General features: G+C 44.5%; 1 protein-coding gene across 1 annotated transcript in view; it reads left to right on the plus strand.

The window, feature by feature from the left end:
• Window positions 1–13,262, plus strand: part of OTOG (otogelin) — a 142,223-nt gene that overhangs the window by 116,338 nt on the left and 12,623 nt on the right. The window contains exons 43-51 of the mRNA XM_024210431.1: window positions 602–706; window positions 1,673–1,783; window positions 3,575–3,676; window positions 4,120–4,218; window positions 4,707–4,747; window positions 5,940–6,015; window positions 7,639–7,817; window positions 9,114–9,218; window positions 9,674–9,793. Coding sequence (XP_024066199.1) covers window positions 602–706; window positions 1,673–1,783; window positions 3,575–3,676; window positions 4,120–4,218; window positions 4,707–4,747; window positions 5,940–6,015; window positions 7,639–7,817; window positions 9,114–9,218; window positions 9,674–9,793 — 938 coding nt within the window. The remainder of the gene's footprint in view (window positions 1–601; window positions 707–1,672; window positions 1,784–3,574; window positions 3,677–4,119; window positions 4,219–4,706; window positions 4,748–5,939; window positions 6,016–7,638; window positions 7,818–9,113; window positions 9,219–9,673; window positions 9,794–13,262) is intronic.

Genomic DNA, 13,262 nt, shown 5'->3' on the forward strand with positions numbered 1-13,262 from the left:
AAGCTGATTTGTTATGCAGGAAAATTCTTATACTGGCTGCCTGGCTTCTTTATGTGGATCTGAATTTGCAGCTGGATTTGTTGCTTTTTTGAATGAATCGTACATCTAGCAACTATTGAAAGCAGTTATAGGCTAGAGTCTATAGATTCTTTTAATTAGTGAATAAAAATAAATCAACAGAATAATTCCTAATTTGGAAGAAATATAGAGATCATTTACCCTCTTTGCAAAGTAAATTGGTAGCAAAAAATCATATCAGAATTAGGGAAACTTTTTATATTCATACGTTTCTAGAAGATCCCACATTCAAGAGCGAAGGTTGCAAGTTACTATCATTGTTCATGCCTATGACAGATTGAGATCAAATTGTTGCAAAGAGTTCTCCATGGGGAATAGATTTTTAAAGCTGGATTTTCACAAGTGCTCAGCTCTAGCCTAACGCTGCTTCCAGTGAGCCTTTTTGCATGTGTTTTATTATTATTTGGGGTTTTTTTTAACAATGAACCAGAAACACAACTTGATGTTTTCTATTTAACATAAGAGACCTGTACTGAATATTGTAGAAGTTCATCATTTCTTTTTTGTATGTCTTTTTTAATAGTTTGTAATCAGAGCTTTTGTGAATCCTTTATCCCTGAATGTAAGGGCCTGGAAAAGCTAGTCACTTACTATCGTGAAGATTCCTGTTGTCCCAATTACACTTGTGGTAGGTATTTTATGAAGAAGTAAAAACATAGAACTGTTTTTGGCAGAAATGTCTGCATTTTGCAATATTCGAACTTATTCTTATGTGCTACAGATTAGAGGTTCTTGCAGGATTTCATTGTGTGAAAATTTTGGAGTGAAACTATAAACCATTTGCAAAAATGGATTGAGTTTCACAGGAAAAAAATGTCAGTGCAGACATCCTCATTATGCCTGTATACAGAGCTCTCTTTCACTTGTAAACCCAGGGCTGGATTCTAGTGCATCTTGTGCAGGTGCACTGGCAAAGGAGCCTTCTGTGCAAGGATCAGGCAGAAATGTGACCTAGCACTCTGTAGAGTGCTAGGCAAGGGCATGACTAACATGCCTAGCGGTGGTCCTCTGCTCTAAAGGGCTATGTCCCAGTGACTTGGGGTTGCAAGACTATGGTCTCCTCTCTGCCAGCTGGTGCCCGGAAGCAGGCATTAAGGTTAGTGAATGCAGCTCCTTCTTTAGTTCAAATGTAAAGAGTGCTGATGAGTTTGCTACCTCCTGAGCTGTTCTGTCTGTGACTGTCCTGCTCAACCCAGATGGCTCAGGAAGCCCCACTCAGCTGCTCTCCTCCTCCCAGTCTTAGGTAAGAAGAGACAGAAATTCCTCCTGTGCTCTTCCCTTCGCTTTATTTTCTGCACTCAGTTTTCATGATGTAGTTGTCTACTTACCTTCCTCTGTGGTGTATTTAGTTGAACGGATGAAGATGAGTGGTTACGGAGAATGTTATTTACACAAAAGAGTCCAGAGTCTGGGATGTAGGTGCCTTTTGGTTTATTATTTCATAAATCTAAATACATAGATACGTTGTTCTGAGATTGGCTTGGCCTTGGTGATGCTATAGTGCCTCCCCCCTTTGCTCTCTCAGGCAAGGGGGGGCACCATACTTTTGCCCAAAGATTGACATTTAACAAAAAATGTTTTGTGCTTGTTTTAGAATGTGACCCATTCAAGTGTGAACCAGTGGAGCAGAGTCAGAACTGCCGAGAAGACCAAACTCTGATTGCTGCTCGTGTGGAGGGGACCTGCTGCATATCTTATATATGTGGTATGATATCTTCACTTAATGTGACTGTGTGTGTTAGCATATAGGCAAGGATAACTGGATAATCACGTATCATTTAAGGCCACAGTGGGGCACCCAATACAGTAGTGTAAAGCCCAGATGCCATTTAAAAACTGTTTGTTGTGTGTATAGGACAAGGGAAGACACCATCCCATGTGTGTTTTTTTTGAGGAGCTGCAAAGCAGCCCTGCATGTTGTTGTAGCAGAACTGGGGATTCCATGGAAGGGAGATTGAGGGCTGGGCCAGTGGGGGCCATGCATAGTGTAGATCAGCAGCTCTCAAACTATGGGGGAGGGGGCTCCCAAAGGAGGCACAGGAATGCCTCAAGGGAGGCATAAGCAGTGTGCCTTTTTTTTTTTTTTTTAAAGAGCTCTGGCTGTCAGCCCTGGGTGGCTGGGGCTCATGAAGAAGGGCCAGGCACACCTGTGAGGCAGGGATAAACGGGACAGCTGGAGCCTCACCACCCAGGCTCGGGCTTTCCTTCCCCCCCCCCCCCCATTCCCTCCCCAAGAGACAGCCTGGGCTCAGGCTCCCCCCACCCCAATTCTTCACCTGGAGGTGGCGCAGGGCTCCAGCTGTCAGCCCCAGGTGGCAGCAGCAGCAGCGCAGAAGTGACAATGTGGCGCTAAGTCTGCTGTGAAAAGTGATATTGATTAATATCACTATTCACATTGCCACCCTTACTTCTGTGCTGCTGCTGGCGTGGCGCTGCCTTCAGAACTGGGTTGTGGTATATGTACTTGTGGGGGGGGAAGGGCGCATAAATGACTACAGACACAAAGAAGGGGGGCCTGATCAAATAAGTTTGAGAACTGTTGGTGTAGATCAATAATAAAACAACACTCTTGGCATCATGCAAGATTTCCACTTGCTGCAGTATAGATCTTTGCCGTACAGCCAATAAACTTTCCTGTATGTGTCTCTCGAGTATACTCTTTGTTTTTGCACTCTATTGATTTCAGTGGAGCACAGGGTGAATCTTCCTGGCACGCATGCAACCTTTAAGGCACTAAAGAAAAACTGTCAAATAGCTGGGGTTTCAGTAAAGACTTCCACCTGGGACAAACTTTAAATGCATTTGTACCAAAGGAATTCTTCATTGCTGACAGCTTTCTGTGCTCACTCTGTTAGGATGGAAGCTGTGTGTTGAGTGTGGAGCTTTCTCCTGCACAACCCATTGTCCTTTTGCCTGTGTCTGATGTCATAAATCTTTCAAGTAGAAATGCCTGTGATACCAAAAATTCAATACTGTGTTTTTGCTGCAAGTTCAAGTAAGATGATACAACAGGTGCCTTTTGTTGGGAATCAAAGATACAGTACACCCTCACTATAAAGCCTTTAACAATTATGAACCTTGGACTATCGTGAACCTGGTCCCTGGATCCCACCTGGAGCCCCGCCACTGCAGCAGGGAGCTGAGAGCTTCTCTGGCCCTGGGGCTGCAGCGGGGGGCAGAGAGCTGTCTGCTCGGGCTGTGGCCCCAGGGCTGGAGGAGTTCTTAGCTCCTGCTGCAGGGCTTGAGGTATCAGTCCAGCAGTGCTCTTTCGGTATAGCGAACCCCTGGCTATAACAAACAAATGGCTTGGATTCCCAGGGGTTCATTATGGCGAGGGTGTACTGTATTTATGTTCAGGCAGACTGAGGGTGCTGTAAGACAGCTGAGTGACTCAGCAGGCAAAATACAGTTACAATTAGTAAGATCTTGTGTGCTGTGCCTCAATAACATTTTCAGTTCCCTTCCTTTCTTGTATTTAAATCTTTGTCTTCTTCAGCATGTGAGGTTTGCTCTGATCAGATACCAAAATGTCAGGAAGGAGAAGTGCTTACCGTGGATGGCAACACTACGGATAGATGTTGCCCTGCATACCAGTGTGGTAAGTTGATTTGATTTGATTTTTGTGTGTGTGATTCTTAAATGAAAATAGTAGAGTCACTGCACTGAATTTCCTAGTAATAAATGTCAAGTGCTATAAATGGTGGAATAGATATATCTCTCCTGTTGGGCATATAATTCTGTCCTCTCCAGTGCTGAACCTATACTCTTATAATGTTTAAAATATCATGTTCATAAAGCAGCATCTATACATCTATGTCATGCATGGGTACTGGTCATTCCTGGCACTGAATAGTGGAGATTAACCGAGATCAACACGGAGCATTGTAAAACAATTTTAAATGCAACTCCTCACACCCCACCCCAGCTGGAGCTTTTCATGAGTGAGCAATTCATTGCCTGTGCTTTGTGTTTCTGTTCATCCCAAAAAAAAAAAAAAAAATTTAGAACCACATGTTGAAGGTATTTTTTTCTTTCTTTTAGTTTGTGAAACTTATCGTTGCCGTGAATTCCACTGTGCACTAGGGATGTCTTTGGTGGAAGTTTGGAGCCCAGAAAAGTGTTGTCCGTATCGTACATGTGGTAAAATGATCTGTTTTCATTTTAACTGTGTTAGATCCTGTTGAGCTGGCAAGATCTCTGTGGCCTTTTAGCCTGAAGGCTACAAAATAATCAAAGTTATTCAGCTGTTAACCTGCCCAGAGTACAGGCTGTTTTGGATACATGGAGAGGTGCTGGTGCGCAGATGAAATAGGGAGTAGCCAGCTCAAAGCAAGGAATCTCTCAGTCTACCAGATTTTTTCTTTTTTCAGAGAGATCGTAAAATAAATAGTTCTAATAGCTACGGGGCAAAGTGGTCTATAGGATCCATTTATTTGGGATTGGGGGTCAGGCTGGAACAGAAGTCAGGTGCAATTTGTGTCCACAGTATTGGGCTCAGCAGGAGATGTTTCAAAAGCCAGCAGGGCTTCTGTAGTGACTACTTGGTGCTGTTTGACACTTTTTTGTTTTAATGCAAATGGCAAGATACTTTTCTGAATGACAATTTCTGTTTTTCTGTTTTATTTTAGAGTGTGAATGTGATACAGTCGCTAAACCTCAGTGCAAACTGGTATGGAATCCGTCTTGTTAAAATGAATTATTTTAGAATTTTCTTAGCAAAAATATTTAAAGTGTCAGTAAATTATGATGAACTTCTTTATCTTTCTCCTCTTTTTACATTGCTTTAGTGGATAGATTAGATTAGATAATTATGGCATAATATAGCTGAAATGTTAGTCATGAACATTTCAGTTGTTATTAGAATCATGGTTTAAAATCTAAGAAAAAAATATCATGCAGACTAAAATGACTAGCAGGTATCAATTTGCTTTTCTTTTTTAGGATCAAATCCTGCCCTGAAATATACATACACGGGAACTGCATACACACATCAGAGGGCAGGATTTGGCATTTATTCTGTCAGAAATTAAACACTTACATTATCATTAATTTAATACTATCCTGTCATGATGAATATGTCAGTGTTTTTTAAACATCAAGCTCTGAGTCAGTAAAACACTTAGTCATGTTTCAATGGGACTGCTTACGTGCATTCTTCTCACGTGCTTAAGGTTCGGCACATGCTTAATTACTTCGCGGGATGAATACATTTTGAATTCACTGTGATTCCAGAAAAATGTACTATCCTTGGAATAATCAATAACAAATATAATTTAACATCTTAATGAACAAATAGTATTTTTCTCTCCATGAAATATTATAGTCTAACTATTTAGAAAAAGCTAACAATAAAGCTGTTATTAATAGGTTTTTAGAGGTTTGTTTGGAATAGGGTGGGGGGGAAAGGAGGGATGAATTTGATTAATCTTAGTGCATATGAAAGAAAATTGGCCAATGTAAAACGTAGGATCATATTCTCTGCTTGTATAATTCCATTCACATCAGTGGAGTTATCCCAGCAAATGACGTGGCCCATACAGTAGGCAGACTTCCATTAATGGGTGTGCCACTGGATTTCAGTCTTGACCTGCCATGGCCTTTCCACTTCAGTTTCAAACTCTTCTTATACTGTAATCATTCTCACTTTGGAGGCATAAACAAATGTCCAATAAGTCACAGCTACTAAACTAATTTTCACTTGTGAGTGACCAAAGTCAGATTCCACTCAAGGCTTCAGAGGTAAGAGACTAGTGTATTAACTATGCTACTTAGCCCTGAAGCGAAAGTTTAAGGGAGAAAAATCAAACAGGCAAACACTTGTTTGTGACATCACATTATCTTTTTTTCTTTTGTGTGGATAGGGGGAGAAACTGCAGATAGATGAACAGTTTCAGAACAGCACAGAAAATGTTTGTGGCTGTACTAAGTACAAGTGCGGTAAGTCGGAGAAGAGTTTGTGTCAAAGACATATCCCCTACAGTGCTAAGGGTGGATCACCTGCTGTGGACCATGCATTCACTTCTGAAGCCTGGCACCGAGGGGCGAGAATTCATTGAAATACCCACACATAGGGTTGTGGGATGAAACAGAGAAAAAGGAGGGTACATGTTAGGCTCTCACTAACTGCATAGTTGTGTACAGCCTCCCCCTGCATACCTGGAAATAATTCCCACAGCAGGAGAGCAGAGCAGGGCAATCGGGGACATGAGTTGGAGGCAGTGCTGAGATGCTGATGAACAGCTAATTCATGCAGCATGTTTCTCTTCACGGGGCTCAGTCCTGCAGTACTGAGCACTAGCCCCAGCCCAGCAAAGCATGTAAAGGATATGCTTAACTTCTAGCCCTTGAGTAGTTCCATTGATCCGTTGTGAGACTGTGGCACAGGTGCTGCAAGTTAAGTATGTGCTTAAGTGCTTTGCAGGATGGAAGTCACAGTGCTCAATGCTGTGCAGAATCATATCTCAGAAAGTACAGAATGGGGCCAGAAGAGCCTCAGACTTGTGCTGCTCTGTGGAGCAGGAATTCACACAAGGTACTCGGTGAGCCACTATTAAGGGTTGCAGGTGTGTGCCTGTCTAGATGGAGTCAGTGGCACCTTCTGCAAAGACATGTTGTTATTTCTGGTCTAGGGGCTTGTCTACACAAACTTTTAGTTCTTGGCAAGCTGGGGTGTGATTTTATCCTGTGCTAGCCTGCCATGCTGTATTGCCTGCATTCACTCTGCTGACACGCATTAACTGTTTGTTAATTTGCTTTGATCCAGTCCTGTTTCAAAGAGAAACAGGGCAGATGCAAAGCACAACACTGCACATGAAATGCAATCTGTTAGGTCTCCACTTTCAATTCCTGCAGATCTCCAGACTGCAGTATGTGTGAAGTTCTTTGGGTATAGCCTCAAACTCTTATGTTGTACCCTGATAAGATTGTATGTCAGAAATTCTTCTCCATTATATAAACTTCAATGTGTTTCCCTTTCACCCAGATGTACACAGCCAGAGGAGTGTATACGGGGCTTAATTTGGAATGAAAGAGGTGCTGGGCTCAAGCAATTAGGTGCTGGGGCTCAAGCAATTTTTTTGCTTTCATAACTGACGCAGCAACCCAGAGGTGCTGGGGCTATGAACTGCCAAGCCTAGAGGTGCGGGGGCTCAGCCCTGGCAAGCCCCCGCACAAATTAAGCACTGATTGTATGGCCTTTTGCCTGCAGTCATTTTAAGGCTCCTAATAATGGAATATTCTATCCACTTCTACATATCAGGCATCATTATGGTCGGAACAATTTTGGGGCTGTAGTGAATGCAATTAAACATTCTTATTAAAGCTATAGGGCTAGGTCCTCAGCTGGTGTAAACTGGTATCGCTGTATTGAAGTCAATGGAACCATGCCAATTTCCTTCAGTTGAGGATCTGACCCTATTTTTTTAAAAAAAAGATATATTAAACACCACATTAACTTTTGTCTTCCTAGTCACTCTGTAATAAACATTACATTTTGCTTAGCTGTTGTAAAGCCAAAGTGATTTGTGTGAGTGTGTTGTATATTTTTATATACTGTTGCAGTGAGAGACAAGGTGTGTCTGAGTAACGAGAGAGGAGTACTGCGTCCTGGACAGACAATTATGGAACACACACCTGATGGCATTTGCCATACTTCTTATTGCACAAACATGATTGATCCCTCCACCAAATACTATCGGATAAATATCTCCTGGACAAACTGTGTCATCAAGTGTGAAGCTGTAAGAAATTCAGAATTTTAGACATTCGTATTGTGTTTAATAATCTTGATTAAACTATGACTTTCGCTGATTATATTCATAGGAACTGGGTGCTGAGATTAACCAACTATGAGCTCCTTCCTTAATGATCTATTGTAGCTCTTCTGATTAAAATTGTGTACTGTTAATAATAATGTAAATTTAAGGTCAAACTCTGGCCCCCATTAATGCAGCAAACTTAGTGCTTCGGTATGCTGGCTGGCCTAGACCTATGCAGTGCTTTCCTGTGCACATTACTTTTGCAATAATAATCTGCATGAGTTGGGGGTATAGGAGGCTGTGGCTGGCTGGATCATAGAATATGCATGGTAAACAAAGCAGATTTAACTTTTGAACCCTAGACTTCACCCCAGAATAACCCCTGTTCAGTTTTACTCCTGGAGGACATGTGGATCAGCCACTCTGAGTTGGGATTAGCCTTTGCCACAAAATTCAGATCCACATTGGAGCTGAACTTCCTCAGGGCTGCTTACATAGGGTTTTTACATTGGCCCATTATAGAAGTAGGACTTAGCTTGAAAGTCCGGATGATGATCGGAGCGTCCAGAGAATGCAAGGGGGCTCAGAACTGGGGCCCATCTCTGGTTTCAGAAGAGCCAGTACTGGTGTGTAACACTAAGATATCATGATGAGAGGTATAAATTCCTAGAGAAGAAATAGAACACTTCTACCCCACTTTCCCCTCTAGCCTCAGCTTCTTTGGTGCACAAATACCAACTAGAAATTGGATCTAGCTAAATATTTGTAAAAATGAAGAAAAACTTTACTAGAAATCCTGTAAAAATGAACTATATAACCCCCCACCCCCATCCCCCACACAACCAAAGTGCCATCTTGTCTCTGTACAAAATACTGTGAATTAATCCACAGCAAAAGTCTTTTTCTCTGTCTTTAATGTATGAATTTTCCTGAATACATATTGATTACAATGTGTAATACATCCGAATTCAAAAGCACGTTGATTGTTGGCTAAGCAGTCACATGCACTATTTAAAAATTGCAAAGGGCTCAGTTCATCTCTCAAAGTCAGTCTCTTCACATTGATGGCAGTGAAAGCTGGCTCAAGCTCAGTAGCATCTTATAAAAAGTGAGTGTATAAGCTGTAGAGTGAAATGTAAAATAATAATTCTAAAAGCTTCACACCAGCCTGAAAAATCTAACCCATGACACTAACATGGTATCAATATATTAAAAACAATTGTAATATCTATTCTCTGTCTTGTTATAGAGCAGGACTAACATGTTTGATTTTTGCAGAATCAAGTATATGAGCCTCCAAAAGATTTAACAACCTGCTGTGGTCACTGTAAGAACGTATCTTGTCTCCACACTTTCAGCAATGGGACAGTCTCCAATTTTAAGGTAAGTTTTTGTTTAAAAAAAAAATTACCTTTGAAAATACTGAGAAGTGACCCAAAACTTAACTAGATGCTATATGCAAATTCTGACATCTGACTTGGGCATGGTTCCCATTGCATGTGCATTGAAGGACATATTTAGCCTTATATTAGCAATGCATTTATGTTTCAACAATATTGAACTGATGCCTCTTTAAAAAAAAATGTAAAACCAAACAGAAAAATAGGCTTTCTTGCTGTATCACTGAAATAGATTACATCTTGATTAAGCTTTTTAGTGATCCTCACTGTAATTTTATGCTCAAAAAGTTCCATCTAGATTGTATTTTGCAGGAGGTATTTTTGTGTTAATTCAGATAGGACTGTGTTTAAGTGCATTGTTTTCAGAAATAAAAATAACAACTTGTGACGTCTTGTTCCAAGTTCTGATGATGGTGATATTTTACAATGTTTAAACAGCCCGGTACTGCTTGGATTTCAAACTGTGTGAAGTATGACTGCACAACCACAGCAGTAGGACCAGTTTTAATTACATCTTCCGTCAGCTGCCCACCCTTTAATGAAACTGAATGTGTGAAGGTCAGTGTTTTTTAGACAGTTTATTTCATAGTTATGGTTTATATTTGCATTTAATGTTTTATTTTTGACAGTTCTAAAGTCTTCCAATCATCTCAAGAAGGGGAAAAATTATAGTGTCTGCTTAGATCTTTAAAAGCAAAATGTTGACTGCTCTAAGTACTCTAACTATACAAAACTTTTGCCTACACATTCGCTGGGTCAGTAAGCTTCCTGGGCTACAAAACTGTAAAGGACACTCCATATTCTGAGAGGATATGTCCCCCTTTCAAGCAGGTTTGTAATGCCAAGCTTAGCCTGACACAGCTGTCCAAACCTGAAAGCACTTCTGGGTTTGATCATTGTCACAGCTGGATCGTGGGTGACTAGACTTAGTAGTCAGAGCCACAGTCTATAGCAGGGGAGGGCAAACTTTTTGGCCTGAGGGCCACATCGAGGTTCTGAAATTGTATGGAGGGCCGGTTAGGGGAGGCTGTGCCTCCCCAAACATCCAGGTGTGGCCCAGCCCCGGCCCCATATCTGACCACACCCTGCTTCTCGCCCCTCCAGGACCCCTGCCCCATCCAACCCTCCCTGTCCCCTGACCGCACCCAGACCCCCTGCCCCGCCCCCCGCCGCCCCATCCAACCCCTCCTCTCATTCCTGACTGCCCCCTGATCCCTGCCCTCATTCAACCCTCCTGTTCCCCACCCTCTGACCGCCCCGCCCCCTATCCACACCCCCGCCTCCTGACCACCACCCCGAACTGCCCTGCCCCCTTACCGTGCTGCCTGGAGCGCTGGTGGTGCTACAGCTGCACCAGGACAGGCAGCCATGCTGCCCGGTAGCTCACAGCCCCGCCGCCCAGAGCATTGCGCCGGCGGTGCAGTGAGCTGAGGCTGCAGGGGAGGAGGAACAGCGGGGGAGGGGCCGGGGGCTAGCCTCCCCAGCTAGGAGCTCAGGGGCCGGGCAGGAGGTTCCCGCGGGCCGTAGTTTGCCCACCTCTAGTCTATAGCCACAAGATAAGAGTTGGCTTGGTCAGCATAGCAGGGGGTCAGAGGCAGGAGAAAAACTGGAGATCAGGAACCACAAATCATATGCCATTTGTCAAGCCAGCTCAGGATGCCAGGAAATCAAGATGGGGAGCAGGAAGCACACAGTGCACAGCAGGGTGGAACCCAGTTGTTCAGACAGCTTCCCGTTCCTGCTGTTGGCTTAAGCAAAACAACTTGGCCATTCAGCCACTCTCGGACTGTGCCAATCAGACCTCAGGGCTGGAGCCTCACACTGGAACTGGACTTTGTGGGTCCCAGGTAAGCTATTGTTAGTAGGCTGCCAGATAGGGTTGCCAACTTTCTAATTGCACAAAACCGAACACACTTGCCCTGCCCTCTGCCCCCTCCCCTTCTCTGAGACCCCACCCCCACTCACTCCAGCCCCCCTCCCTCTGTTGCTCACTGTCCCCCACCCTCACTCACTTTCACTGGGCTTGGGCAGGGGGTTGGGGTGCAGGAGGGGATGAGGTCTCCAGCTGGGGGTGCGGGTTTGGGGGTGGGACCAGAAATGAGGGGTTCAGGGTGCAGGAGGGGGCTCCAGGTTGGTGCAGGGGGTTGGGGTGGGGGAGGGCTCCGACTGGGGGTGTGCACTCTGGGGTGGGGCTGGGGATGAGGGGTTTGGTGTGCAGGAGGGGGCTCCGGGATGGGGCCAAGGGAGTTGGAATGCGGGAGTGGGCTTAGGCAGCGGGTTGAGGTGTGGGAGGGAGTGCAAGCTCCGGCTGGGGGTGCAGACTCTGGGGTGGGGCTGGGGATGAGGGGTTTGGGGTTCAGGAGGGGGCTCAGGGCTGGGGCCGAGGGGTTTGGAGTGTGGAAGGAGGTGCGGGCTCTGGGAGTTTGGGTGCAGGAGGGGTTCCAACTTGGGACAGGGGGTTGTGGTGAGGGTGGGCGTGCAGGGTCTGGGAGGGGGGTTGAGTGCAGGAGGGCATTCCAACTGAGGCAGGGGGTTGGGGTGCGAGCTCCGGCCAGGCGGCGCTTACCTCAGTCGGCTCCTGGTCGATGGTGCAGCGGAGCTAAGGCAGGCTCCCTGCCTGCCCTGGCTCCACGCTGCTCCCAGAAGCTATGTCCGGCCCGTAGGTGCATGGGAGGCTCTGTGCGCTGCCCTCATGCCCGCAGGTGCCATCCCCGCAACTCCCTTGGTTCCCGGCCAATGGGAGCTGCGGAGGCGGCGCTGGGGGTGGGGACAGTATGCAGAGCTTCCCTTTATCGCCCCTGCACCTAGGGGCCGAAAATGCCAGCTGCTTCCAGGGAGCTGCACAGATCCAGGGTAGGCAGGGATCCTGCCTTAGCCCTGCTGCACTGCTGACTGGACTTTTAATGACCCGGTCAGCAGTGCTGACCAGAGCCGCCAGGGTCTCTTTTTGACCAGGCATTCTGGGAGAAAACTGGATGCCTGACAACCCTACTGCCAGATGGAGGGTTGGAGTGTGGCTGTTGGGGGCACTGGGTCATGACAATCATAGACTTCTCTTTTCTAACTGACTTACTGTATATGGCAATTTAGCTCATAAAAATGATGGAAAATTTAAGCTGAATATCAGGAAAATCTTCCCAATAGTAAGATATATGAGACTGTGGTATAGTCTTGCAGAGGAGGGGAGGTCATGAAACCTCCATTGGTCTGAATGCATAAAACTAGGCTCGACAAAGTAACCAGAAAATGTACTCTGTGGAGCAATCTTGTATAGTTCTCTCTTAATTCTGTGGTGGGGTGTGCATGTGAGGGTACTAAACCAGGGAACAGTCTTAAAGGAACTATGCATCTGTAATACCCCTTCCTAGATGACAGGAGTGGAGTGGTCCATCAGAAAAAAGAGGCCCAGTTAGGTAGAAGATATTTTCCATTCTAGCTGTTAAAATGGCAGATGTGGAAGAGCAAAGAGGGTTTAGCAAAAGTAAAGTTAGTAGAAAAGTCTCCTTCTTTCATCTTTTGGAGTTTTTGAGAAAGCAAGAAAGTTTCAGTATTTTTTCGGTGATCACCATGTGAGAGACCTGATGAAGAAACAAAGTTGAAGAGATCACTCTGGCTTATAGGAGTGAAATGGGACACTGTAACTGACCCAGTACCGCGGTGAAATTATTTGAGAATGCTTTGACATAGACTGTAATTATTCTGTCTACTTTACTCCAGTTGGTGCTCCATCTTACAATGTCAAAGACAGTGAGCCGTGGGTAGAATGGACATTTTGCTGAGCAGAGATTTCTTTTTTATGAGAATTAACTCAAGATCAGTTTTCTGTTACCATAACTGTGGTCTGCAAAGAATCAACATATAATTTCAAGAATCACATGGTAGAATCTGAGATCCCACAGTTGTTTTCTGTTCTAAGTTCTGCTCAGGTACCACTGTGATAACTGTTGGTGGATGATGATGATTAATGACAGCTACTGAATATTCACATGTGTTAATAGACTCAAGTTAGATCATTTAAGGCCAATTT

The sequence above is a fragment of the Terrapene carolina genome, unplaced genomic scaffold, assembly GCF_002925995.2.
Source record: "Terrapene carolina triunguis isolate 2854851 unplaced genomic scaffold, T_m_triunguis-2.0 Scaffold715, whole genome shotgun sequence".
NCBI lineage: Eukaryota > Metazoa > Chordata > Testudines > Emydidae > Terrapene > Terrapene triunguis.